The sequence below is a fragment of the Xenopus tropicalis genome, chromosome 2 (assembly GCF_000004195.4).
Source record: "Xenopus tropicalis strain Nigerian chromosome 2, UCB_Xtro_10.0, whole genome shotgun sequence".
Classification (NCBI taxonomy): Eukaryota; Metazoa; Chordata; class Amphibia; order Anura; family Pipidae; genus Xenopus; species Xenopus tropicalis.
This window is the reverse complement of record NC_030678.2, coordinates 9620033-9641792: the sequence shown is the minus strand read 5'-3', so window position 1 is coordinate 9641792 and position 21760 is coordinate 9620033. Positions and strand designations below refer to the sequence as shown.

Here is a 21760-nt window from a genome sequence, read left to right as displayed (position 1 = left end):
GGCAAGATGGCTGCCAGGGGCTGGTTCAGATTTTAGTCTTCTACCAACGAACGTTCGGATTGGTGGCTCTATAGCCACTCTAATTGGTGAAGTTATGCTCGCCCCTTGCGAAAGGGAAACTATACCCCCAAACAATGTAGGTCTCTATAAAAATCTATTGCATAAACAACTCATATGTAAAGCCCTGCTTCATCTAAATAAACCATTTTCATATAAATATACTTATTTAGCAGTATGTGCTATTGGGTAATCCTAAATAGGAAACTGCCATTTTAAGTACTAAGGGCCGCCCCCTGGGATCATAGGATTCACAGTGGACACAAACAAGCCAAGGCACACATACATGCTAGGCCCCATCAGCCAATGAATGGGCAGAGTTCTGCCTTTTGCTCCCACACTACTTCCTGTTACAGTTAGAGCTGCATCACTTCCTGTCAGCTGATCTCTGAGGGAGCACACAGCCCATCACTAAATGGCGGCTCAAGGGAAAGGATGTAAAAGGGCAATATTTACTGATATATATATTCCAGTTTGGGGAGATTCTTTAATAGGTCACTTAATATGATATAAACTGTTGGTTACGTATTCATTCTGGGGGGTTAGTTTTCCTTTAATATTTGTAGAGGGCACAGGGATAATTTGGAGCCCACACACAGCCCAAAAATAATATATATTGGTGCGGGTATGTCTAATGCTAGTAGCTTTGCACGTGGGTTTAATAATCCCTTATATTCTGCCAGCCCAGAGCATGCCTGACTTACCGGAGCCCAAACCTGTCCTACCTGGAAATTCCCTACATGCACATTCCCCAGCACAGACATTCCATTGCCAAACCTGAATCCTGATTATTCTGAACCCCCCCCCCCACACACTGTCAGAGCCCTGCTAGAAATCTCACTTATTATTACTGAGCATTTACACATTGTATTTTACTAGGACGTGAGGATTAGTCAGAATTATTCAGGTCACACAACACTTTTTCGTGGGGGGGGCGGAAATCCACAAAATCAGCCTGCAAAATGTTTAATTTTACATTTAACCCCCAACGTCCAATCATGAGAAGCTATTTAAAGCAACACTGTCATGGGAAAACAGTTTTTTTCCCCAAAACCCATCAGTTAATGGAGCTTCTCTAGCAGAATCCTGCATTGTAATCTGTTTTTCCCATGGGGCTAGCCATATTCTTCATTTCCCAGGGTGCCACAGCCTTGTGACCTGTGCTCTGATAAACTTCACTCACACTTTACTGCTGCGCTGCAAGTTGGAGTGATATCCCCCCTCCCCCCAGAAGCCGATCAGCAGAACAATGGGAAGGGAGCAAGATAGCAGCTCCCAGTAGGTATCAGAATAGCACTCAATAGTAAGAAATCCAAGTCCGGCTTGGGACTCCTCCAGTTACATGGGAGTAGGAGAAACAATAGGTTAGCTGAAAGCAGTTCTAATGTGTAGCGCTGGTTCCTTCTGAAAGCTCAGACTCAGGCACACTTTACTGCTGCGCTGCAAGTTGGAGTGATATCCCGCCCCCCCCTCACCCCCAGCAGCCGATCAGCAGAACAATGGGAAGGGAGCAAGATAGCAGCTCCCAGTAGGTATCAGAATAGCACTCAATAGTAAGAAATCCAAGTCCGGCTTGGGACTCCTCCAGTTACATGGGAGTAGGAGAAACAATAGGTTAGCTGAAAGCAGTTCTACTGTGTAGCGCTGGCTGAAAGCTCAGACTCAGGCACAAGGCACTGAGATGGCGCCTACACACCAATATTACAGCTACAAATACATTTGTTGGTTGAAGAATAAAATGTTAAATGGCAGAGGGAATTATTTGCTGTGTAACAGTGTCATTTAGAGATAAAAAGTACCCAATAAAAATCATTACAGTATCCCTTTAATCAGATTCTCAACGTCATAACGTAGAATAATCTCCTCCTTATCTGTAAGACTGAGTCACAGGCAGCAGTTAGGGGGAGGGACCCTAGGGTACATATGCCAATATGGGTGCAGGGTGCTCAGTGTAACAGGTCTTGCACTTTGTACTTTCTCCCACATCATGTGCCCTAAGGGGCAAACTGGGAGCATTGATACCTGCACTGATCGGACCCAAGGTGGCACATAGTGGGCAGAAAAATCCAAGCAGCCCATACCAAAAACCCTACAACCCCCAACTGTAGATGCAGAGATACCTTGGAAATGCAGAATGTTTAAATATTTATCTCAGGAGGCCCTTACAAAGTTACCCATTAAACTCCTTCGCCGACTGTCGAGGATATGATTCGCAAGATCTTTTATCTGATGGGATAGGAAGTGGCCGAGCCTCTCCAGTAGGGAGCCGAGGGGTCGGGCATTGCCAGATTAGGATCTGTAAGTGTGTATTCACACTTCCCTCAATAGGAACATTCTAGGGATTCTTTCCCTACAGCAGTTCCACGAGAGGCGACATTGTGCACTGCTGGTTCTCCCCCCCGGGGCCTCCTACATTTGTCTCTGGGTTCTGCTACAATGGACACATCCTGCAGGGCTCTTCCTGCACGGATCCTGATCATTTCTCCAGGCTGACAAGTGTTTTCTTTCGCCGTGGAAGATACAGTTCAGCCGCGCCGCAAAGATTTCCTATCATTTGTCATCTTCTGACACCCAAAAGCACAGAGTCCTGGGCCTACATAAATGGGCCCAGAACTGCAATGTGTTTAGACTCACTAACCCACAACATGGTTACCCACAACCTGCTAACCCAGGGGTGGGCAAACTTTTAGGCTCAGGGGCCACATTGACTTTTAAAATTTGACAGACGGCCCGGGCCAGCGCCGTCTCCGCTCGTCAGTCCCCTAGGTTTTGCGTCGCCTGCGGTCTCTGTTAAGGTCCCCATACACCTTCAGATCCGCTCGCTTGGCAACATCACCTACGGGTGGGCGATATCGGGAGAATCCAGGCGAATTCGACAGGTATAGGAAAAGTCGGTCCGGGGACCGCATCAAAGAGCCGATGCGGTCCCCGATCTGACTATATTTTTAAACCTGCCCAATCAAGATCTGGAGAATTTCAGGCCAGATGTCGGTCAGGCAGGCCAGTCGGTAGTGCCCATACACGGGCCGATTAGCTGCCGAATGGGTCTAAGGGACCGATATCAGCAGCTAGAATCGGCCCGTGTATGGGGACCTTTAGGAAGAGACACAACAATCCACAATGGCCCGGAGTAAAAAGCCCAACGGGCCGGACGTGGCCCACAGGCCGTAGTTTCCCCCCCCTGCGCTAACCGGACACATGGCATGATCATAGACATGGAAATAACATGGTCTGAAGGCAGAAGGGGGATAGGAAGAGTCAAAATTACAGATAAAATACAGTAAAATTCTGTACCAGACCCGACCCACTAGCCATTTAGATCTGCACTATATTAAACTGCCTGCATTGCATTGTGGGTACCTGAAGTGCCTGACTGGGCTTTATAGGCCCATCCAAGGGCCCTGTTACCCCAGGCCCTGTGTTCTGCGGGGCAGGGGTAGTGGCTTTCCAGCAGCCAGAACTTTGCCGCATCTGTTACAAGCAGCAAGAACAGGTACAGGGTGGGGCCCTTTGAGGGCCTTTTGAGGACCCCAGATACCCCAGTCCGACATTGCTTCCAGATTCTACTTTGGACTTTTTGGGCAACATCCCTGTTGCAGCAAGTTGCATATACAGACGGATAAAGTGGCATCATGGGAATTCCAGGCGCCGGAAATAATGAAACAGGGGCATTATCTGTGTATTTATATTGGGTAAAGATACGCGGAAAATGATACATAGTTACATAGGGTTGAAAAAAGACCAGAGTCCATCAAGTTCAACCCTTCCAAGTAAACCCAGCACCCACACCCTATACTTACCTATCTATACACTCACATACATAAACTATATATACAACCACTAATACTAACATCCATAGACAGATAGGGAGCCACACTCGGCCCGTGGGCCTACACTGGCGCAGCCCTGTTGTAGCTAAAACAATGCAGGGAAAATGGTAAAACTGCAGTCTCTTTTCTCTCTGCAGATTTAGTGCACGTGAATCCTGCGCCGGCACTGGGAAAAGGAAATATGTAGGCTATGCACCTGAATATTCTGGCACAGGCACCGCCGCACTGGGGCCGACGCTCAGCCGCCATTAGCAGAACAGCTTATTCACAGCACATTGAGCTCCAGGGCCCCGGGGCCAACATCACGTGCTGATTACGTGTGCGCTCCACTTCTCCTCTCAGGTGCACACAGAACCCACATAAAGCAGCATCTTTGTTCCTGATATTGAAAGGGAACAATACCCAAAGCACAAAAGAGATTAAATGGACAATATTGTTACAACACAGCGCCCGGAACTGTGCCTGAAACAATTAGATTTTATCCAATCTGATCCCAATTGTAAGCAGCAGTCATGCCCTGCTTTATGGCTGAGATTCTAGCTATCTGTATAACAGAGCATTCTGTCACAGTGGCACAGATCCTATCTGATCCCCCCATTGTAAGCAGCAGTCCTGCCCTGCTTTATGGCTGAGATTCTAGCTATCTGTATAACAGAGCATTCTGTCACAGTGGCACAGATCCTATCTGATCCCCCCCATTGTAAGCAGCAGTCCTGCCCTGCTTTATGGCTGAGATTCTAGCTATCTGTATAACAGAGCATTCTGTCACAGTGGCACAGATCCTATCTGATCCCCCCATTGTAAGCAGCAGTGCTGCCCTGCTTTATGGCTGAGATTCTTGCTATCTGTATAACAGAGCATTCTGTCACAGTGGCACAGATCCTATCTGATCCCCCCATTGTAAGCAGCAGTGCTGCCCTGCTTTATGGCTGAGATTCTAGCTATCTGTATAACAGAGCATTCTGTCACAGTGGCACAGATCCTATCTGATCCCCCCATTGTAAGCAGCAGTGCTGCCCTGCTTTATGGCTGAGATTCTTGCTATCTGTATAACAGAGCATTCTGTCACAGTGGCACAGATCCTATCTGATCCCCCCATTGTAAGCAGCAGTCCTGCCCTGCTTTATGGCTGAGATTCTAGCTATCTGTATAACAGAGCATTCTGTCACAGTGGCACAGATCCTATCTGATCCCCCCATTGTAAGCAGCAGTCCTGCCCTGCTTTATGGCTGAGATTCTAGCTATCTGTATAACAGAGCATTCTGTCACAGTGGCACAGATCCTATCTGATCCCCCCATTGTAAGCAGCAGTCCTGCCCTGCTTTATGGCTGAGATTGTAGTTCTCCTCCCGGGTAACAGGAGCAGTACCACGGCACGCACAAGCACAGCTGTCTGAACCCAACGCTTGGCCGAGCAGCTGTTTGGGCCGGAGCCAGATTGGCGCAGAGCAAACAATCGCTCAGTCACGGAGGGGAGATGACAAACGCTGCCTTCCTATTCCAGATGGATATTCCCTATAAAAGGCCGAGGGGCTTTATGTGTCGTATCTAGGAGGGAAAGTGATGGAGCACTGGCAGCCCTTCTCCGTAATGTCCCACTTATCTCCTCCATGCAGCCTGCTCTTCGGAGAAAGTGCGGCCCGACCATCGCGCTGTCAGTGCGGTTTATGAATGAGCCCGGTAATGAGTCAAAGCCCATTAAGTGCCTCGTTTAAATTCACTTCACCTCAGGATCTTTCCAGTTAAGTAAAAGCCTTTTAGTAGCCCATATAAATAGTGCGGGGGGAGCGCTTAGAGATCCGTCATTATGATGGCGTGTGTCAGCCTCTGACTTCATCGTCTGCGGGGAAAATGCATCGACTCAGCGGAATTTATTTCTGGACACAGGCAGGCCGGATACATGGCAAGGGCAGCGCATATGGGGGTGCTGGGTACCCCGAGAGCCCAGAGCGTCTCTCTGTGGGGATCACATGGTATAACTGAATCAGTGAAGCTCTTACAACTCCTCCTTACAACACCTCTACGTATTCTACTGAGCAAGGAAAACTCTGCTTCTATATATATATATATATATATATATATATATACACAAACAGCAAACGGATAGGCACTCACGAATAAAAGAGATCCATCGCCTGGGTGCAGTCCGGAATAGTAGCATAGATATTCAGGGAGAGTAGAACCGCTTCACACAGGACTTATATTCAGCAAAAGAATTTATTTCAGGCAAATAACAAAGACTAGTCTTTTATATATATATATATATATAAAAGAAACAAAAGGCCAGGGGCAGTTGTCCCTGAAGAAGAACACATTCAGTGTTCGAAACGTTGGATTAATAAAGATTTTTTGTTTTTTTTATTTTTGATTATATATATATACACACACACACACACACAGGTATGGGATCTGTTATCCAGAATGCTCGGGTTTTCCGGATAAGGGATCTTTCCGTAATTTGGATCCATAACTTAAGTCTGCTAAAAATCATTAAAATATTGAATAAACCCAATAGGCTTGTTTTATCGCCAATAAGGGGTAATTATATCTTAGTTGGGATCAAGTACAGGTACTGTTTTATTATTACAGAGAAAAGGGAATCATTTAACCATTAAATAAACCCAATAGGGCTGTTCTGCCCCCAATAAGGGGTAATTATATCTTAGTTGGGATCAAGTACAGGTACTGTTTTATTATTACAGAGAAAAGGGAATCATTTAACCATGAAATAAACCCAATAGGGCTGTTCTGCCCCCAATAAGGGGTAATTATATCTTAGTTGGGATCAAGTACAGGTACTGTTTTATTATTACAGAGAAAAGGGAATCATTTAACCATGAAATAAACCCAATAGGGCTGTTCTGCCCCCAATAAGGGGTAATTATATCTTAGTTGGGATCAAGTACAGGTACTGTTTTATTATTACAGAGAAAAGGGAATCATTTAACCATTAAATAAACCCAATAGGGCTGTTCTGCCCCAATAAGGGGTAATTATATCTTAGTTGGGATCAAGTACAGGTACTGTTTTATTATTACAGAGAAAAGGGAATCATTTAACCATTAAATTAACCCAATAGGACTGTTCTGCCCCAATAAGGGGTAATTATATCTTAGTTGGGATCAAGTACAGGTACTGTTTTATTATTACAGAGAAAAGGGAATCATTTAACCATGAAATAAACCCAATAGGGCTGTTCTGCCCCAATAAGGGGTAATTATATCTTAGTTGGGATCAAGTACAGGTACTGTTTTATTATTACAGAGAAAAAGGAAATCAGTTTTAAAATTTAGAATTATTTTCTTATAATGGAGTCTATGGGAGATGGCCTTTCCGTAATTCGGAATAATGGGTTTCCGGATAAGGGATCCCATACCTGTATATAGATTTGATATATATTTATCTTTAATACGTGACCCTAAGGAGTTAATTATACAAAGAGAGAGAGGGATAAAGGAACGCGGAGCGTGGGAAATAGGGAAAGCAGATGTGGGCCGGGACTGGGTCCCCGGAGCTGCAAGTTACACCTCTGGGCAAAGGGGAGTACATTGCAATGCTTTCTGCTGGGGATATAAACACTCCGAGCTGCTGCCAAAAAACAACGAATGCAAAAAGGCCCGACTCTAGGAACAACTACAGAAATCAGGGAAATCCTGCTCCCCCCCCCCCTCATCATTCAGCTCATATTAATCCCATTAATAATGAATGCTATTAGGGCACTGATACCCTAGGGATGACCCAGCAGTTGCAGGGGGGCCCAGGATTCTAGAAGGCCCTAATTATAGAGCCAATTACAATATAGCTTGGAAGAATAGGTCAACTTTAGGGGTCCCAAATTGAATTTTCTAGGAGGCCCAGTGACATCTAGTTATGCCACTGGGTGAATCACTATGGCAGCATCAGAAAAAGGTTCACTGTAAAGGTAAGCAACACACAGGGGGGTGGGTAATAGCCCCAGGGCAAGGGGGCATAGAGCCGCTCTAGCAGGTCAGGTTTTACAATGCACTCAGCAGTGGACAACAATGGACATTGAAATCTAAACAAAAAGGTACAAAATAAATGCTGGGTGAACTGAAGCTTTTTATGGCTTTAATGCCCCAAGGAAACCCCTGGCCACAGGCTATAGTCTCACACAACAGGTTCCAGATAATGGGGGGATCAGATAGGATCTGTGCCACTGTGACAGAATGCTCTGTTATACAGATAGCTAGAATCTCAGCCATAAAGCAGGGCAGGACTGCTGCTTACAATGGGAGGGATCAGATAGGATCTGTGCCACTGTGACAGAATGCTCTGTTATACAGATAGCTAGAATCTCAGCCATAAAGCAGGGCAGGACTGCTGCTTACAATGGGGGGATCAGATAGGATCTGTGCCACTGTGACAGAATGCTCTGTTATACAGATAGCTAGAATCTCAGCCATAAAGCAGGGCAGGACTGCTGCTTACAATGGGGGGATCAGATAGGATCTGTGCCACTGTGACAGAATGCTCTGTTATACAGATAGCTAGAATCTCAGCCATAAAGCAGGGCAGGACTGCTGCTTACAATGGGGGGATCAGATAGGATCTGTGCCACTGTGACAGAATGCTCTGTTATACAGATAGCTAGAATCTCAGCCATAAAGCAGGGCAGGACTGCTGCTTACAATGGGGGGATCAGATAGGATCTGTGCCACTGTGACAGAATGCTCTGTTATACAGATAGCTAGAATCTCAGCCATAAAGCAGGGCAGGACTGCTGCTTACAATGGAGGGATCAGATAGGATCTGTGCCACTGTGACAGAATGCTCTGTTATACAGATAGCTAGAATCTCAGCCATAAAGCAGGGCAGGACTGCTGCTTACAATGGGAGGGGGGGAATCATATAACACAAGTTCTATATTACAGAAGCCATATAAAGGTAATATAACCAACGCGCTCATGTACCCCCCCCCCCCCCCCACTCGTAGGTGTGACTTTCCTTCCTTTTGTGTACTGAAGTATTTCTCAAAGCTGCCATTTACTTCTGCTCTAGAAGGGAAACTACTGTGGTTTTGTTTGCTCGAATTGTAAATTTCTCACCCACTCCCCGTCGCTACAGTAAACTGCCAAATCCTGCCGGCTCATTGATCAAAGCCTCGGTGACTGTCAGCCCCACGGAAAGTGACATTAGACTTGGGGCTTGGGCCGCTCCTATGTAACTGCACAGTGACAGGTTATATACATATATACATTGTATGTGGTATGTGCCCGGATCAGTTTCAGGCAGTATCCTACCCTGTTGGCAATGTCCCTCGCTGGCACCAGTAGCAAAAAGTGTGCACATTGCTGCTTGATTTGCCCACCAACATGGCTCCTGGATGATGGGAATTTAATTGATGGCATATTTAATTGACCCATGATGAGATAACAATTGGCAGGGTCATGATTTTGGCCCCTAAAGGTCCCCATACACGGGCTGATACTAGCTGCCGATATGGGTCCCTTATACCGATTCGGCAGCTAATCAGCCCGTGTATGGGCACTACCGATGGGCCTGTCCGACCCATATCTGGCCTGAAATTGGCCAGATCTCGATCGGGCAGGTTAGAAAATCTAGTCGGATCGAATTATCCTGGATTCTCCCGATATTGCCCACCCGTGTATGGGCACCTTTACATGGCACAATAGGGCAGAATTAAGCCCAGCTTGACCAATGTCTGCCTTTGTATAGACACCTATATAAGTGGAGAGTCAGTGCATAAAATATTCACATGGCTAAGCCAATCATGGCAAGACTTCAGACATGGACTGGCCATCTGTGGATTCTGGGGTTGCTATAAGACGCCATAGACAGTCACTAGGGGGCTGGCCCTTTGTGTACTTGAAATGCCAGGATCTATTTTGAAATCCCAGTCCAGACCTGTTAGACCTGCCTCCCAAATGGGACTATAATGTTCTCGTGGTTACATTAATAGGAAATGGGGTCCATAGGGCACAATGGAAGGGGCTCCAGTATCTGCTTTGTGCTGCCAATGAGGCCCTGAGGGTTTGAAATGGAATAACTGTTGAACAGACAGAGGCCCAACCCTTGTCTTAAATGAACTGAAAGACCTTGGTTGCACAATCTGATACAGATCTTTCTCCTTCCATAAAAAAATACGACGCGCCCTGCTTTTAAAGGGAAAGGAAAGCCTCCTTCATCTGTATCCTGCCTAGACCTCCAACCATTATTAACATTTATTTATAAAGCACCAACATATTCACCACCGCTGTACAATAAGTGGGTTACGTACATTGGACATAAAGCAATCAACAACCAATACAAGAGGTGAAGAGAGCCCTGCCCAAAAGAGCTTACAATCTACAAACTATGGAGATATACCTTAGGGCTTCATTCTGAAGGCCTTTCCTACAAGATCTAGGCTTTAGCAATGCACAAGTAGGAAATCTTCTGACCCTTACCCGCCCTAAGACATCTTTACTCCACCCAGACCCAAGCTTGAGAAGGGATTGGACGGCTCAAATACGACCCTGCCCCCTTAGCTTTCATCAGAGATGATGTCAGAGGGGCAGCAGGGCTGGGAATAGGGGTAGGCATGAGCAAATTATGAGGGAGTGAGTAAGCAAATGGTGGGGGCATCCATAATGGGGCGCTATTGTAGTTAATGGCTGGGGGCAGGGGCACTAGAGGTACTTGCCTTGGGCATAAGTACCCCCTGGCCTGTCTCTGCAGGGCAATGATGGGGAATACTAGCCAATATCACTTACTGAGAGTCCGGAGGCAAAGACCCCACATCACTACTGGCCAATCAGAAAACTTCTTCAAAAGAACCGCCTTTGCCTTTACCTTCCCAAAATGTTTCTTTTTAAAAAGACTTATTTTTTTTTTACTGTTTTTTAAGAAATACATAGAAACACACAGTCCCTCTCATACTTCCCAGTAGCTGAGCTGCTAGGCTGGATCCACGAGTTGCTTTCCCTAAACCTCTTATACAGCAGATGTCGCACATCGATACATTAGGTACGGACACAAGGTCAGCTGGGGATCCTGCTTCTAAAGCAGTAACTGAGAAATGGATCAACTGATGTATCAAGCAGTAACAGTCTGGTGAGAGAGCGGCCCGGGCTTACAGAGAAGGAGGAGAGCGGGAACACCAAACTCTTTTAAAGGGACACTGCCATGATATTTATGGGGTACTGTTTATTTCTAAATGACACTGTTACACAGTAAATAATTCCCTCTGCCATTTAACCTTTTATTCTTGAACCAACAAATGTATTTGTAGCTGTAATATTGGTGTGTAGGCGCCATCTCAGTGCATTGTGCCTGAGTCTGAGCTTTCAGCCAGTGCTACACATTAGAACTGCTTTCAGCTAACCTATTGTTTCTCCTACTCCCATGTAACTGGGGGAGTCCCAAGCCGGACTTGGATTTCTTACTATTGAGTGCTATTCTGATACCTACTGGGAGCTGCTATCTTGCTCCCTTCCCATTGTTCTGCTGATTGGCTGCTGGGGGGGAGGGGGGGATATCACTCCAACTTGCAGCGCAGCAGTAAAGTGTGCTTGAGTCTGAGCTTTCAGAAGGAGCCAGCGCTTCACATTAGAACTGCTTTCAGCTAACCTATTGTTTCTCCTACTCCCATGTAACTGGAGGAGTCCCAAGCCGGACTTGGATTTCTTACTATTGAGTGCTATTCTGATACCTACTGGGAGCTGCTATCTTGCTCCCTTCCCATTGTTCTGTTGATCGGCTGCTGGGGGTGAGGGGGGGGATATCACTTCAACTTGCAGCGCATCAGTAAAGTGTGCCTGAGTCTGAGCTTTCAGCCAGCACTACACATTAGAACTGCTTTCAGCTAACCTATTGTTTCTCCTACTCCCATGTAACTGGGGGAGTCCCAAGCCGGACTTGGATTTCTTACTATTGAGTGCTATTCTGATACCTACTGGGAGCTGCTATCTTGCTCCCTTCCCATTGTTCTGCTGATTGGCTGCTGGGGGGGAGGGGGGGATATCACTCCAACTTGCAGCGCAGCAGTAAAGTGTGCTTGAGTCTGAGCTTTCAGAAGGAGCCAGCGCTTCACATTAGAACTGCTTTCAGCTAACCTATTGTTTCTCCTACTCCCATGTAACTGGAGGAGTCCCAAGCCGGACTTGGATTTCTTACTATTGAGTGCTATTCTGATACCTACTGGGAGCTGCTATCTTGCTCCCTTCCCATTGTTCTGCTGATCGGCTGGGGGGGTGAGGGGGGGGATATCACTTCAACTTGCAGCGCAGCAGTAAAGTGTGCCTGAGTCTGAGCTTTCAGCCAGCGCTACACATTAGAACTGCTTTCAGCTAACCTATTGTTTCTCCTACTCCCATGTAACTGGAGGAGTCCCAAGCCGGACTTGGATTTCTTACTATTGAGTGCTATTCTGATACCTACTGGGAGCTACTATCTTACTCCCTTCCCATTGTTCTGCTGATCGGCTGCTGGGGGTGAGGGGGGGGATATCACTCCAACTTGCAGCGCAGCAGTAAAGTGTGTATGCTGTTTGAAAACAAAACATAGCCTACAAGGCTGAGATGAAGTCGTAGAACTTGTAGGTCAACTTTCCATGGCAAACTTTTGGGAGGAATTCCTTCTGGGTGCGAGGGAGAAAGTCTTTACAGAACGACTGGAACTAAAAGGTTTCACTGATGTAGAGAAGCCTGAGGGACGAGGCACTCACTATGGCAAATCCGCCCCACAAAACAAGAAGTTAACCTAAAAATGAACTTTCCCAGGATATTTATGACACAACGGTGCCCGTTAGTAAATGGAACTCTCTCTAGGATTCCTACGTATACAAAGAAATGTTCTACATAAAGGGGAAGCTAAAAACGGAAATGTTACAGTTTCGCTCATTAATTTGTACTCGGTCGCTGTCACGGGGATGCTGTATCACCAGGGTTGGACAGCAGCCCAGTGGAATAAAATATTCCTAAATGCTCGGGACCAAGGGTATTCCGGATAAGGGGTCTTTCCGTAATTTGGATCTCCATACCGTAAGCCTACTAAAAAATCTATAAAACATTAATCAAACCCAATAGGATTGTTTTGCCCCCAATAAGGGGTAATTATATCTTAGTTGGGATCAAGTACAGGTACTGTTTTATTATTACAGAGAAAAGGGAATCATTTAACCATTAAATAAACCCAATAGGGCTGTTCTGCCCCCAATAAGGGGTAATTATATCTTAGTTGGGATCAAGTACAGGTACTGTTTTATTATTACAGAGAAAAGGGAATAATTTAACCATTAAATAAACCCAATAGGGCTGTTCTGCCCCCAATAAGGGGTAATTATATCTTAGTTGGGATCAAGTACAGGTACTGTTTTATTATTACAGAGAAAAGGGAATAATTTAACCATTAAATAAACCCAATAGGGCTGTTCTGCCCCAATAAGGGGTAATTATATCTTAGTTGGGATCAAGTACAGGTACTGTTTTATTATTACAGAGAAAAGGGAATCATTTAACCATTAAATAAACCCAATAGGGCTGTTCTGCCCCCAATAAGGGGTAATTATATCTTAGTTGGGATCAAGTACAGGTACTGTTTTATTATTACAGAGAAAAGGGAATCATTTAACCATTAAATAAACCCAATAGGGCTGTTCTGCCCCAATAAGGGGTAATTATATCTTAGTTGGGATCAAGTACAGGTACTGTTTTATTATTACAGAGAAAAGGGAATCATTTAACCATTAAATAAACCCAATAGGGCTGTTCTGCCCCAATAAGGGGTAATTATATCTTAGTTGGGATCAAGTACAGGTACTGTTTTATTATTACAGAGAAAAAGGAAATCAGTTTTAAAATTCTGAATTATTTGATTAAAAGGGAGTCTATGGGAGACGGGCTTTCAGTAATTCGGAGCTTTCTGGATAACGGGTTTCTGGATAAGGGATCCCATACCTGTACACATAATTCATTTAAAGGACACCTATGGGGCACTAATCTCTGGCACTTCACATATTCAAAAATAAATATTTCATACCCTAACTAAACGCAAAGCCTCTGTGGTCTTTCCCTGGCACTCACATTATTATATTAACCATCTTGGTCTCATTGGTGAGACTGTGGAAAGGGATAATCGATAACATGCCCCAATAACTGGTCTGCATTCCAAGATAAGGAAAGGATCCAAGATCAGGCAGATCAACCACGGTTACTTGGCCCTATAGAATACAGTCTGCACAGCATAGACCTTTTTTACCCACATTCAAATGTAAAAAGAGTTGGGGAGCAACAGGAGCATGTAAAATGTACCTGGGGGTAAAAAAGAAGGGCTGTGATTGGCTATTTGGTAGCCCCTATATGGACTGGCAGCCTACAGGAGACTCTGTTTGGTGGTACACCTGGTTTTATGCAACCAAAACTTGCCCAAAAGCCAGGAATTCAATAATAAACATCTGCTTGAGGCTACTAGGAGCAACATCCAATGGGTTGGAGAGCAACACGTTGCCCCCGAGCCACTGCCATAGAGAGATGCACTCTAAACTGCACTCAAGGGTAAACATTTAAGAGCGCTCTACAGTTTCCCAGCTGATACTTACTCCTCTTTTTCCAGCTTCGGCATTGAGGGCATCTATCCAAGCTTTCAGCCACTGGCTCCTCCAGCTGCTCAGAGACAGGATCCAGCAAAGGAGAGAATCGGCTTCACTTTGAGCATCGGAGGGAGATCTCCATCTGCGTCTCCAGATCCCACCAAGAACATACTGAAAGAGGTATACCCCGAGCGTGACCAGGGCAGCAACAAAGAGGGACACCAGTATAAACCACTGAGCTTCTCCAAGCCACGACATGGCTCACAGGAACGTTGAAAGAGAAGAAAAACAACACAGGGGCCGATTCCACGACTCCCTAATCTGAGGAGCCAATTTGTAGTGGACGTTTCAAAAAGGTAAAAAATAAAAATAAAACAAAACAGGGCCGGCTAGTTTCATTGTTCCCAAGTGACACAGATCATGTCAGGATACGGCCCTCGGGGCTGGCGATGGCAATTTCCTCCCTAGCTCCTCCATATCCCGCAAAGAATGTGACAAACACCGTAGCGCTAGGCAGATATTCCCGGCACGGCCAAGCGGAGGAAGGTTGTACAAGTGCAGGAAAGGTTGGGTAGATTCCCAGCATTACTGTTCCTCGGAGCAATGGGAGGATGTCGTGCCACACACGTTGGCAAGATCAGTGCTAGAAAGCCCCTGGCATCAGGCAGGCCGGGACTCCCATCAGTGCGTCTCTTCCCGCAAAGGCGTTAAGGCAAAAGTGAAACTTGAAAAATAAACAGGAAGATAGATCCTCTCTGCTCTTCTGTAGAACCCTCCAAGTGCCGGTTATTTGCTGCCCTCCGGAAACAGACACCATCTTTCTTTAACTCCGGAGGTTCCCATTGGTCTTTCTCTGTAGACGGCAGGATAAGGTTTGGTCGGAGGGGACAACGGCACCAGAACTGAAATGAGCACAAAACGCGTGGTTACAAAAAAATCATTTGAACATTCAATTAAGCCAACAGGATTGATATGCCCCCAATAAGGGGTAATTATATCTTAGTTGGGATCAAGTACAGGTACTGTTTTATTATTACAGAGAAAAGGGAATCATTTAACCATGAAATAAACCCAATAGGGCTGTTCTGCCCCCAATAAGGGGTAATTATATCTTAGTTGGGATCAAGTACAGGTACTGTTTTATTATTACAGAGAAAAGGGAATCATTTAACCATGAAATAAACCCAATAGGGCTGTTCTGCCCCCAATAAGGGGTAATTATATCTTAGTTGGGATCAAGTACAGGTACTGTTTTATTATTACAGAGAAAAGGGAATCATTTAACCATGAAATAAACCCAATAGGGCTGTTCTGCCCCAATAAGGGGTAATTATATCTTAGTTGGGATCAAGTACAGGTACTGTTTTATTATTACAGAGAAAAGGGAATCATTTAACCATTAAATAAACCCAATAGGGCTGTTCTGCCCCCAATAAGGGGTAATTATATCTTAGTTGGGATCAAGTACAGGTACTGTTTTATTATTACAGAGAAAAAGGAAATCATTTTTAAAAATGTGAATTATTTGATTAAAATGGAGTCAACAAGCAGCAGCCTCACTTCTACTGCAATCAAGGGAACCATGCTGGGGCCCCTGGCCAATCAGATTAGTGTAGCCAAACAAGTCACTGAGAGGCATTAGTACAGTAATGATTAATCATGGGTTACACACCCGCTGTGCAGCACTGATGATCCCTTGTACCCAGAGGTGCAGTAAAAGTCAGTGTTGTGATTACCATGTAACACACACGAAGCTAATATGTTACACGGATATTGTATGACTCCCCATTTCCTGCTACATAGAAATGTTCCATTATAAAAATAATGAGGGTTTGATTGGTCTGCCTCACAAAGCTTTCTGGTGACAGGCACTTGTCATTTATGTTAATGTCTAATGCTAGAATCTCAGCCATAAAGCAGGGCAGGACTGCTGCTTACAATGGGGGGGGGATCAGATAGGATCTGTGCCACTGTGACAGAATGCTCTGTTATACAGATAGCTAGAATCTCAGCCATAAAGCAGGGCAGGACTGCTGCTTACAATGGGGGGGATCAGATAGGATCTGTGCCACTGTGACAGAATGCTCTGTTATACAGATAGCTAGAATCTCAGCCATAAAGCAGGGCAGGACTGCTGCTTACAATGGGGGGATCAGATAGGATCTGTGCCACTGTGACAGAATGCTCTGTTATACAGATAGCTAGAATCTCAGCCATAAAGCAGGGCAGGACTGCTGCTTACAATGGGGGGATCAGATAGGATCTGTGCCACTGTGACAGAATGCTCTGTTATACAGATAGCTAGAATCTCAGCCATAAAGCAGGGCAGGACTGCTGCTTACAATGGGGGGATCAGATAGGATCTGTACCACTGTGACAGAATGCTCTGTTATACAGATAGCTAGAATCTCAGCCATAAAGCAGGGCAGGACTGCTGCTTACAATGGGGGGGATCAGATAGGATCTGTGCCACTGTGACAGAATGCTCTGTTATACAGATAACTAGAATCTCAGCCATAAAGCAGGGCAGGACTGCTGCTTACAATGGGGGGATCAGATAGGATCTGTGCCACTGTGACAGAATGCTCTGTTATACAGATAGCTAGAATCTCAGCCATAAAGCAGGGCAGGACTGCTGCTTACAATGGGGGGATCAGATAGGATCTGTGCCACTGTGACAGAATGCTCTGTTATACAGATAGCTAGAATCTCAGCCATAAAGCAGGGCAGGACTGCTGCTTACAATGGGGGGATCAGATAGGATCTGTGCCACTGTGACAGAATGCTCTGTTATACAGATAGCTAGAATCTCAGCCATAAAGCAGGGCAGGACTGCTGCTTACAATGGGGGGGTCAGATAGGATCTGTGCCACTGTGACAGAATGCTCTGTTATACAGATAGCTAGAATCTCAGCCATAAAGCAGGGCAGGACTGCTGCTTACAATGGGGGGGGGGATCAGATAGGATCTGTGCCACTGTGACAGAATGCTCTGTTATACAGATAGCTAGAATCTCAGCCATAAAGCAGGGCAGGACTGCTGCTTACAATGGGGGGGATCAGATAGGATCTGTGCCACTGTGACAGAATGCTCTGTTATACAGATAGCTAGAATCTCAGCCATAAAGCAGGGCAGGACTGCTGCTTACAATGGGGGGATCAGATAGGATCTGTGCCACTGTGACAGAATGCTCTGTTATACAGATAGCTAGAATCTCAGCCATAAAGCAGGGCAGGACTGCTGCTTACAATGGGGGATCAGATAGGATCTGTGCCACTGTGACAGAATGCTCTGTTATACAGATAGCTAGAATCTCAGCCATAAAGCAGGGCAGGACTGCTGCTTACAATGGGGGGGTCAGATAGGATCTGTGCCACTGTGACAGAATGCTCTGTTATACAGATAGCTAGAATCTCAGCCATAAAGCAGGGCAGGACTGCTGCTTACAATGGGGGGGGGGGGATCAGATAGGATCTGTGCCACTGTGACAGAATGCTCTGTTATACAGATAGCTAGAATCTCAGCCATAAAGCAGGGCAGGACTGCTGCTTACAATGGGGGGGATCAGATAGGATCTGTGCCACTGTGACAGAATGCTCTGTTATACAGATAGCTAGAATCTCAGCCATAAAGCAGGGCAGGACTGCTGCTTACAATGGGGGGATCAGATAGGATCTGTGCCACTGTGACAGAATGCTCTGTTATACAGATAGCTAGAATCTCAGCCATAAAGCAGGGCAGGACTGCTGCTTACAATGGGAGGGATCAGATAGGATCTGTGCCACTGTGACAGAATGCTCTGTTATACAGATAGCTAGAATCTCAGCCATAAAGCAGGGCAGGACTGCTGCTTACAATGGGAGGGATCAGATAGGATCTGTGCCACTGTGACAGAATGCTCTGTTATACAGATAGCTAGAATCTCAGCCATAAAGCAGGGCAGGACTGCTGCTTACAATGGGAGGGATCAGATAGGATCTGTGCCACTGTGACAGAATGCTCTGTTATACAGATAGCTAGAATCTCAGCCATAAAGCAGGGCAGGACTGCTGCTTACAATGGGGGGGGGGGGGGGATCAGATAGGATCTGTGCCACTGTGACAGAATGCTCTGTTATACAGATAGCTAGAATCTCAGCCATAAAGTATCCCCTTTCTAACACGAAAAAGATAACAAATTTGGCGACTGCCCCTCTTAGGTTCTTTCATGGCACCAACACCATTTTGGGCACATGACTGGCACAAGATCGGAATAATCAGTACAACTTGCCCCGCCTGTTACAGATTAGTTGCCTGCGCTCCCCGGCCAGCAATAAAGGTCCAATTCCCCGGCTATAGCAGCATTATCAGTAAGTAAGGAGACGACAGATCATGAGTTGAGTTTGTTAATGTTGACTGCTGAACTACAACTCCCAGCATTCCCTGTTAGCAGAAGGCTGATAAAGCTGTGAAGGTTAATGACAATACTTTAGAGCTGTTTGGTATCAGAACATTATAAAACAAGTTACAGAAGAAATGTTTGCCCCCCCCCCCCGGGTCGGGTTGGGGGGCAAAATGTCATTTCCAGAAGCAGAAACACAGTGTTGGCTGATTGTTCCATGGAACCAAGTGACTTACAGCTGAACTATAAAACTATGTACCCAGCTGCCGGGTCCTCCATGGGGGTCCATTCGGCGCCCCGTTTGCATTCTCTCGGCTCCCTGTGGGAGGCCCAGGGCAGACAAAGGGTTAAGTGCAAGTGAAACAGCAGGGATGGGGGGGGGGGGGTTGAATGGTGAAGTTTGTGCAGATCTGCAGCTTCCTGGTAGGACAAACAGGAACTCGTAGTGGGGCTCGGGGTGAGCGGCATAGAATAAGGATATAATGTGCCATACTGTGCCCGGCTGCTGGCACTGCCCATATCAAGCTCTCCCTGTGCCAGCAGCTCCCGGCGCCATCACTGGCAATTTGTGTATAAGGGGGCTAGTGGGGGCCCTTAGCTGAACCTTCTCTCTGTATAAAGTACGAGGCTAAATCTTCCCCCCTCTGCTTGGAACCTCAGGTCTCTCTGACCACAAACCAGGGCAGCAATGTCCCACAGCAGCCAACTGGTCTGCCCAATGCCTTGTCCCACAGCAGCCAACTGGTCTGCCCAATGCCTTGTCCCACAGCAGCCAACTGGTCTGCCCAATGCCTTGTCCCACAGCAGCCAACTGGTCTGCCCAATGCCTTGCCCCACAGCAGCCAACTGGTCTGCCCAATGCCATTCCCCACAGCAGCCAACTGGTCTGCCCAATGCCTTGTCCCACAGCAGCCAACTGGTCTGCCCAATGCCTTGTCCCACAGCAGCCAACTGGTCTGCCCAATGCCATGTCCCACAGCAGCCAACTGGTCTGCCCAATGCCTTGTCCCACAGCAGCCAACTGGTCTGCCCAATGCCTTGCCCCACAGCAGCCAACTGGTCTGCCCAATGCCTTGCCCCACAGCAGCCAACTGGTCTGCCCAATGCCTTGTCCCACAGCAGCCAACTGGTCTGCCCAATGCCTTGCCCCACAGCAGCCAACTGGTCTGCCCAATGCCTTGCCCCACAGCAGCCAACTGGTCTGTCCAATGCCTTGCCCCACAGCAGCCAACTGGTCTGCCCAATGCCTTGTCCCACAGCAGCCAACTGGTCTGCCCAATGCCATTCCCCTCAGCAGCCAACTGGTCTGCCCAATGCCTTGTCCCACAGCAGCCAACTGGTCTGCCCAATGCCATTCCCCACAGCAGCCAACTGGTCTGCCCAATGCCTTGTCCCACAGCAGCCAACTGGTCTGCCCAATGCCTTGCCCCACAGCAGCCAACTGGTCTGCCCAATGCCTTGTCCCACAGCAGCCAACTGGTCTGCCCAATGTCACCCACAACTGTTCTCTTAAAGTGCCCCTGAGCCGAAAGCCTGAGTGTCCCCCTCGCTGATTGGTGCTCAGTAACCCCCAGCCCCCTGCCCTCTCCGGCTGCACTAGGGGTAAGAGGCAGCAGAGGGAACCCCGCACCTACCCCGGCCCCCCTACCTGTGCATGTGACTCAGCAGCCCGGCTCCCAGGCCTCTCTCTCTCACTGCAGCGCCCACAGCAGCCGCGGCTGGGGGAAATCTGAGTGTGTGGGGGCGGGGCGCTGGGGGCGGGGTTTGCACAGTGGGTGTGTCACTGGGACTAAAGGAGCAGCAATGGGAGGGCGGGGTGTGCTGGGGGCTGAGAGATGATTGGTCGTACGGGCTCGGCTTATTAACCTCTTAGTGCCCAGGAGGAATGAGGTCAAGTTACAAGTTGGGTTTATTAACAGCTTAGTGCCTAGAGAGAGAGAGAGAGCTGGGTATATTAACTGCTTAGTGCCTATAGAGAGAGAGAGCTGGGTATATTAACTGCTTAGTGCCTATAGAGAGAGAGAGCTGGGTATATTAACTGCTTAGTGCCTAGAGAGAGAGAGAGCTGGGTATATTAACTGCTTAGTGCCTAGAGAGAGAGAGAGCTGGGTATATTAACTGCTTAGTGCCTAGAGAGAGAGAGAGCTGGGTATATTAACTGCTTAGTGCCTAGAGAGAGAGAGCTGGGTATATTAACTGCTTAGTGCCTAGAGAGAGAGAGAGCTGGGTATATTAACTGCTTAGTGCCTAGAGAGAGAGAGAGCTGGGTATATTAACTGCTTAGTGCCTAGAGAGAGAGAGAGCTGGGTATATTAACTGTTTAGTGCCTAGAGAGAGAGAGAGCTGGGTATATTAACTGCTTAGTGCCTAGAGAGAGAGAGAGCTGGGTATATTAACTGCTTAGTGCCTAGAGAGAGAGAGAGCTGGGTATATTAACTGCTTAGTGCCTAGAGAGAGAGAGAGAGAGCTGGGTATATTAACTGCTTAGTGCCTAGAGAGAGAGAGAGCTGGGTATATTAACTGCTTAGTGCCTAGAGAGAGAGAGAGCTGGGTATATTAACTGCTTAGTGCCTGGAGAGAGAGAGAGCTGGGTATATTAACTGCTTAGTGCCTGGAGAGAGAGAGAGCTGGGTATATTAACTGCTTAGTGCCTAGAGAGAGAGAGCTGGGTATATTAACTGCTTAGTGCCTGGAGAGAGAGAGCTGGGTATATTAACTGCTTAGTGCCTAGAGAGAGAGCGCTGGGTATATTAACTGCTTAGTGCCTAGAGAGAGAGAGCTGGGTATATTAACTGCTTAGTGCCTAGAGAGAGAGAGAGCTGGGTATATTAACTGCTTAGTGCCTAGAGAGAGAGAGAGCTGGGTATATTAACTGCTTAGTGCCTATAGAGAGAGAGAGCTGGGTATATTAACTGCTTAGTGCCTAGAGAGAGAGAGAGCTGGG

General features: G+C 46.7%; 1 protein-coding gene across 1 annotated transcript in view; it reads right to left on the bottom strand.

The window, feature by feature from the left end:
* Positions 1-20561, bottom strand: part of c2cd2 (C2 calcium-dependent domain containing 2) — a 50763-nt gene extending 30202 nt beyond the window's left edge. Inside the window, exons 1-2 of the mRNA XM_002941289.4 lie at positions 20465-20561; positions 14446-15338 (exon numbers count right to left, since the gene is read on the bottom strand). Of these exons, the coding sequence (XP_002941335.2) occupies positions 14446-14694 (249 nt within the window). The 5' untranslated portion in view covers positions 14695-15338; positions 20465-20561. The remainder of the gene's footprint in view (positions 1-14445; positions 15339-20464) is intronic.
* Between the last annotated feature and the right edge of the window lie 1199 nt (positions 20562-21760).